Here is a 7,624-nt window from a genome sequence, read left to right as displayed (position 1 = left end):
ATCCTATTTTTCTGTCAGTTTCTTTATTTGAGATGTCTAGTGATGATGGTATAAACTACTGGCCTGGAGTGATGACTGGAAATGGTTCTACACTGTTTAAGCAACCAAAGGTAAACAAATTGAGTCCTTCTGCACAAAAGCATAACTACTGTAGAAAATACCGATTTTCAGTCCAGAAGCCAATAGTACACAACTATATGTAAGGTACAACTAATTTTCCACCAACACCAGCTGAATCTTGCATGTTTATAGTAGCCCTCTGGAAAGTAAAACTAATTCCAAAGGCTGCTATCTCCTTGTCACAGTTCCAAAGTATTTTCCCAGCGATTAATACATTATTACACAGAACACTCAAATCGTCCTTGGCACTGTAACAGCAGTGTTGCAGTGCTGGTTGGCTGTTTCTCCAAACTGTGAGCCAAGATTTAAATGATTTACCCAGGACATGTTAAGCAAGGTTTTGAAAGTGATCTAAAAAAGCATGTAGTATAACACTTGTCTGTGCTGGGTTGTTATCTCTTTAAAGCAATTGCTGAGTGGTCCCTCCAGTCCAATGGGAAGAACAGCAGGGAAGAGTCATATTGCAGTCAGTAGGAATACATTGCTTGAAGGTTCTGAAGGACTTCCAACACAACTTCATAACAGAACAAATACTCATCCTATATGCAGAGACACCATTGTGAATACCTGGATACATTCAACACAAATCGTACACAAAGAAGGAGGCTGAAGTGCTGTTTGTGACATCAGCATCTTTGTAACATGGATACAAAAATCTAGATATCTAAGAGAATCCTTGGTTTTTTGTTCTGTCACTTGTAAAAGTTCAGGAACATTTTCTGATTCAATGCAGCATCTGTAAGCTTGTGCTCATGTCTCATTAGGTCAATGAAGGTTATCTATTCACTTAATTTTAGTCACATGCTTGATCATTATCCTGAATAAAAATATGTCAAAGCATGTGCTAAAATACTTGCCTATAGGAAAAACTTATCCTTTTAGTCCTACCACCCATTTGCTCTAAGTTGGTTTAGCTCCATCTTGTTTTTTCTTGTGTGAAAACTCTTGTCAGGGATAGGTTTAACTCAGCAGTTGAATGGTTTACTGAGGTGACAATAACTCAGCAATAGCAAGAATTCAACTGAAGGCTGCAATTTTGCAAGGTAGAATTTATGGTATCTCACCAGTTTTGTTGTTGATCCCTGCTTTTGTTTTTGCTCTAAAAAGAAAGGGCTGGGGTGGGGGGGGCAGGGGGAAGTCAGGGAGCAGAGCTTCTATCTGTACTATATCAGTACTTTGCTTTTATTTCACTTAGTAAGGGACAGACCTTTCATATTTAAATCTAGACATCACTTACCTGGAAGGCTGTTATTTTCCTTAAATGAGAGGGCTAAAAATATGCTTTAATTAAGCATATGGTTATGTACCACTAATTGACGCTTTTAAAAATCTTAATCTCGTTGATTATTGAGGACTTACCTTAGTTTGAATCATGCCAAAACGCTGATCTCTCAAATCTCTCACTATCTGCTTGATGTTGAACTATCAGAAGAGAACAATTTTTATTTTGTTGACATGCAAGTTATAAAGAAAGATTTAAGCACTTTTAGATGGAGAAGCTGTGTCTCAGCCCTTATACAAACAGTATATTTGTAGTTATTATCTTTGTAGTTATTGTGTTTGTTCTATAAAACAACAAAAGCTGGGTTTATTCAATTTTTTTAGGATCAATTCTGTCAGGAATTACTCTGGTCTAAGAAACCCCCACAAGTTGATGACATCCATACCAATTTGTAATACTTAATGATTATCTATTTGACACTTACATGTAGATCTTTTTCTATATAGCTGAGCAGAATTTCAACACACAGCAAAACTCCACTTCTTCCAATGCCAGTGCCACAGTGAGCAACAATAGGTCCTGTCCTGTGAGCTTTCCTCATGTAGCAAATAAATTTTACAAGCTGCTCAGCTAGTTTGGGAGTATTGTGGTCTGGCCAAGTGGAAAACTGCAAATGACTTATAATGCGCTTCTCTTCTGTCTGGAAGTGAAAGACAAGAAATGTTAAAAATGATCAGTCCTGAGACAGATTTTCAAGGAATTCCACTGATAAATTTTCCTTCAGTCTCATTCTTAGTCAGTTTTTTGTCTATCCTATGTTCTTCAGCTTTTTGTACTTGACCCTATTAAGGTTTATTTTAGTTTGTCAGATGCACTCAGAAGACATAGGAGTATGAAATTTACTTCATATAATTTTCATGAGACACTGAAGTTACTCTATTGCCCCAAAAGGATGTAGTTACCTTCTTTGTTGATTAGAAAGGAAAAAACAAAGTCATTTGTTAAATTAGAACATTCCATTACTGTTTACTAGAATTTTTTTTGTAACTGAAATAAGCCATAGTAATGGAAGAATAGTAATATGATAGCCCACAATAGTAAGATCATAAATGGTATTCTGGGTATCAGATATAGAAGAATAATTTGTGATTAGATACCCTACCATACAAACCAAATCAACTAAAAAAACGCTTAAAAGAATAAACATAATGTAGATAAACAGTATTTTTAACTGAATGGTCCTGGGACAGCAATTCATGTTACCAGTTTGCCAAACTGCATTAAGCTGAATGCAAAAGACTACCTGGATTTTTACCATCAGAAGCATTTGAATGCATGTCTGGATTTCTGCTGAAGTAAACCTGTGATTTTCTATCATAATTTGATATTGGTCCAAGACAAACGCAGCAAACTTAGCATGTTCATTGAAACAATCACATATAATGGCCCATCTTCCCATCTCAATAATCTTCTGGGAAGACTCATATCAAATACTTTACTATGTTCCACACACAGTGACATAAGGTGGATTGTGTTTTCTTCATATAGAGAAACGGTGTTCTTGATGGAAAAAGACAAAAAGTCTGGCACAAGTACAAATATTTTAATTATTCCATTAACTAATAGGTCCTACAGAAATTTTTGCAAAGCTTTACATAATAATGAGGTAAGACTGATGGGCTTACAGTTGTTACAGTTTCCATTTTCTTATACTCGGATTTTATATTTGTTAGGTTTATAAAAATTTGCTGCTATATTTGCAGTGTCGTGTATATTCATACCTTTTTGTGAACGAAAGAAGTGTCATTTGTTCTAAATTCTAGGATGAAAACTAATTTCTTCCCCTCTTTTCTTCCAGTCACCATTACAAAATATGAACTCACTCTGTCCACCCTTACTGATTTTATTTGATAAGAACAGTAAGCAATTCTGCAAAACACTGAACACACTAGTTCTGTGACCATTGAAGGACTAATTTTTGGACATTCTTGTCCAAATGTAGGTAATGTTGGATCCACATCTTGTGCAATGAGCAAAGAAGCAGCACTTCACTAACCCTAATTTCATGCCTGTTATTCAAGTTTTTACATTCCTAAAAAATAGTGAGCAAATGCTACGGAGGAAGCAAATGTAACGCTAGTATTTATTCATGAAAAATATCTTATCAATTTCATAATATATGAAAGTATTAAATATACTTACCTGCTTGTTGGTCATTACTATTGTTCTAACTATGAAGTAATCCAGAATCTGGTAACTGTCTAGCCTTAAATGGAAATTAGCCAGTTCTGTAGAGCCATGAGGAGCTTCAGGCCAGTATTGATGACATCTGACTTGCCCTAGCTCCACTTCTTTTGTCATCATGGCAATCACATCTGATTCACTCTCCCAGACCATTTGCCAAAAGTCAGCCATAGTGGATGGCAGAGGCCCTTGGGTTATAATGTAAAAATGTTCCTCTTCTCCAACTTTCATTCTAATGTAACTTGCATTAATGTAGCCATTCTTTTCTCCCAGAGGAACTCGTGTCTTATCATCTGTACAGAAACAGAAAGTTGCTATTTCAGCTGTAGATCTGAAGCAGAGTTCTACGATCGCTAACACTCAGGAGACGGGGAAGCTCAGCCTCTGAATGTTGGAATGCATTTGACTAGTAACACTAATATTAATAACTACTAAAAGGAATTCCAACTGATAAATTGTATGGTTCTCTGTAGCTTTATTTCTCTTAAGGTATTTGTGTTATACTCCATGAGCCTTATAATTACCATAAAATTGTTTGGCAGTGATTCAAAATAGTGTATCCAGCACTACTTTTAAGGTATGGCATGGGAACATTGTCACTGGATATTTGTGCTATAAACCGGGGAATTTCTGAGAATGTATACTGTATCACTAATATAGACAGGTAACTATGCTACAAATTTCGCATGTGTTGTCCTGCTGCTGCAGTTTAGAAAGACATCAAGGGTCCAGAAAGTGTTCTCCCTCTGTTGTGATACCTCTTGGGGAATCATTGGGCAGTGCAATATTTTTCTGAAATCCTTGATAACAGCAGTCATACAGCTCTTGCACTCAAATCTTCCTTCTAAAATTACTTCAGTGATGAAACTTGTTTGTGACTCATATAAGAGATGAGCAGCTGAAAGCTCTGGTTGGATATTATACTTTCATATACTTCTGAAAGAATCTTTCTAAGAGCTACATAACTCCATGATTTCCACTCTACTTTTCAGAATTCCACTGTGTCATAAGCAATAGATGTAGTTGTACATTTAATCAGATTTAAACAACTGCTATTATAGTTCAAGTTACACTTGCCCACAGAAATGTAGATCAATATCTCTGAGAAAGAGGGAAGGAAACACCAAGACAGCTGACCCATTACCAGACCAAATCATGCCTCGTGGAAGATGATACTTCAGAAAATCACACATTTTGCAATGCAGACATCCTTACATGAACTCTACCTCTTTTTGAAAAATCTCAACACATTTCATTATTAGTGGAGCTCTTTGTGACTAAGTATGTGGTGGGGTTTGCACCTCCTACATCCCAGTGCTATAGCTGTTTTTCTGTTTTCTGATGTCTTTGTTCAATGAATGTATGTTCTCATTAGTGCGCATACTTACATGGAATAATATCTTGGTATCTATTTTTATTCTGGTTTTCTGGTGCTTTGCCAGTTCTGCAGTCATCTATTGGTTTCACATGTTCTAAAGCCTAGATCAAAGAGAAATAGTCAATCCATGTCGTTCATAGCCTTTACAGACAACCTTTACAGAGTGTGAGAAAACTTTACTGCTATATGTGACCCGAGACTCACAAATAGGCTTCTTACAGAAGACAATCAATGCATCATTCTCTAAACTTCTAGGCAAGGAATTTAAATTGCTTTGTATTTTCTCCAGCCTGCACAAAATTTCTGGAGTTTTCAAGTGAGATTTCCAACCCACATCCCCAACCCCTTTCATTACAAATCCCTGCTGTATATTTCTGTAAAACAGATGTTTGGAATAGTGTCTTGGCCAAATGTCAGCATTCATAATTGATAACATACTGACTGAAGCACCACCTGTTGCACCATTAACAGGTAGTGAATATCAATGAATACTTTTCAGTGACAGAGAAAGTGATGGATAAAGGTAACAGCATCAATTTTGTTGAGTGCAAACCATAGAGTCATTAAGTATTTCATAGCAGATTTAGGGGAGCAGAACACAATGTAGCTGGAAGCAGGAATGTGCAAGTTCATTTCATTTACAGCTTTGAGTTGCCTTCACTTTTCTTTATTCTTTTGCCTCTTTGGTCTGCATTGCACAATGCTCAGCCATCACATTGTGCCACTGCGCAGTGTATATGGACTGACATACATGTGACAGTTTTTTAACATCATCATCAGTTCATACAGTTTTTACTCAGATAAAATACCCATTTGCTTTGGTAAACAGTGCTTTCCCTATTAGATCTTTGTGTTTTCTGTGCAGATGCATGACTCAGCTCATAGTATGCTATGCCTATGTCAGTAACGGAATGGAATGAACGGAAATTAATACATGCCCTTGAGCCTTGAGGGAAAGTCAGCAAATCCTATACACGTGAGCCTGTGGGATTTTGTACTCAGTAAGCCAGAGATATAAAGGAAAGTGAAATAAATTGATAATATTGTGATTAGTACGGAAAAGTGGTAGCAATCTGTTTCTCTGGTGATGAGTAGGACATCCTTTAAAGAAAACTCTAGTACTATGTTCAAGAGTTATGAATTTTTTTCTTTGAGGATTTGCTGATAACTATTTATATCCTGGAACAAGAAATTTTATATGCTTTCCTAATTTTACACTTTTTCATTACTTACACACCATCAAATGTAATTATGTGTTTTCATTATCTATGGAAGTCTGTTACTTTTTCTTTTTAATTTCACAAAGTTCCTGACTTTAATAGCATTTTGTGGCAATGACTTCCCTGGATCACTGGAACATTGTGTGAAACATTTTCTTTTCATCAACTGTTTCAGCACTAGTGAATCCCTAGCAGCATGGATTTCTTGCTTTAATGAAGCCCCTAGAATAGTTTCTAGGCAGATGTTCAGCAGAGCTGAGGGGATAATAGGAGGAAGTCCATCTAGGAAAAAGTGATTCATACTCTACTTTTGTGCATTATTTGCTTTTCATTCCATGTGGACAATATCTATGCACAGGGAATATTGTGAGCCTGACCTGCAGGGAAAGAGAGAGATCCAAATACTGTAGCATCACCCAAACAGCAGAGTAGGAGCCCCGTTCTAGCTGGAATAATTCTCCAAGAATGTGGAGTCAGTAAAGACATACAAGTTGGTCTCTCATACAGTATGCTCAAGGCTGCTCAAAGTCACTTTCTTAGCTCTGCTAAACACTTAGATCTTAAAAAGGAATCACACTTTACCATGAACTCCTTTAACACCTCTTGATTCTCAATCCGCAACTGAAGGTCTCGAATAAGACCTGTGATGCCAGTCCTTGGACCTACTCCAGTCAGTGATGGTTTGAAGTTAATTAACTGGGTCAGTTCATCTCCAGAAGCAAAGGTTCTGCCTATATATTAACAGAAAAATGAAGGAGTTTTAAATGATTGTTGGTCATAGCACGAAGTCTTGGCTTTAAAAACTAGTGGGTTGCAGCACTTAAGTGCATTTTGGGGCTTATACTGTGGAAGTAAAATATGAAAAAATATTTTTGGCTTACTTATGTTCACAGCAGAAAGAACAAGTGAGCACCATGGATACAACCAGCACCACATTTCATGTAATTTGGAAGTAGAGCCAACTATTGCAGCTTATTGCCTCATATAGCTTCTAAATACAGTTTGTTCTAGATAAACAGTCCTTGCAGAAATATAAACTTCAGTGCCAGTTTATATTGGTAGAGGAGACTGGCCACATTTTCATGGAATCATCTTAATGTTTCCAACACTTTCCTGAAAATTAGTATTGTCACACTCCACTGCTAGGAATACTCACTGCAAATTCTTCCTTCCTGAAGTAAGAAAATATTTTCAGTTGTTTTCAGCTTCTCTCACACTCCTGTTCAAGAACTATATGTGAAGTATCTTTGCTGCACCAAAATCAGGATTCAGTTTTACTAATTTTCTCATCCTGAAGTATAAGTTCTCATCCAAAACTTGACTTTAAGAATAAGGATGAATATTTATGTCTCCAGAAATATCACTATTCTACTGGAGCAATTCGCTTGCCATGTAGATAAAAGCAGTAAAAAACAGTGGTTTGAGGCAGAGGAATTATGG

The 7,624-nt window shown here is 36.6% G+C and overlaps 1 protein-coding gene across 1 annotated transcript in view; it reads right to left on the bottom strand.

Annotated features, from left to right (window-relative positions):
• Window positions 1-587: 587 nt before the first annotated feature.
• The window catches only part of FRMPD2 (FERM and PDZ domain containing 2), a gene marked incomplete at both ends in the record, with an annotated part of 57,755 nt that continues 50,718 nt past the window's right edge, over window positions 588-7,624 (bottom strand). Inside the window, 6 exons of the mRNA XM_080347505.1 lie at window positions 588-659; window positions 1,480-1,542; window positions 1,827-2,042; window positions 3,545-3,879; window positions 4,975-5,065; window positions 6,767-6,915. Coding sequence (XP_080203631.1) covers window positions 588-659; window positions 1,480-1,542; window positions 1,827-2,042; window positions 3,545-3,879; window positions 4,975-5,065; window positions 6,767-6,915 — 926 coding nt within the window. The remainder of the gene's footprint in view (window positions 660-1,479; window positions 1,543-1,826; window positions 2,043-3,544; window positions 3,880-4,974; window positions 5,066-6,766; window positions 6,916-7,624) is intronic.

The sequence above is a fragment of the Nesoenas mayeri genome (genome assembly GCF_963082525.1).
Source record: "Nesoenas mayeri genome assembly, chromosome: 7".
Classification (NCBI taxonomy): domain Eukaryota; kingdom Metazoa; phylum Chordata; class Aves; order Columbiformes; family Columbidae; genus Nesoenas; species Nesoenas mayeri.
Note: the sequence above shows the minus strand (reverse complement) of the source record. Positions and strands in the feature narration are given on the sequence as shown.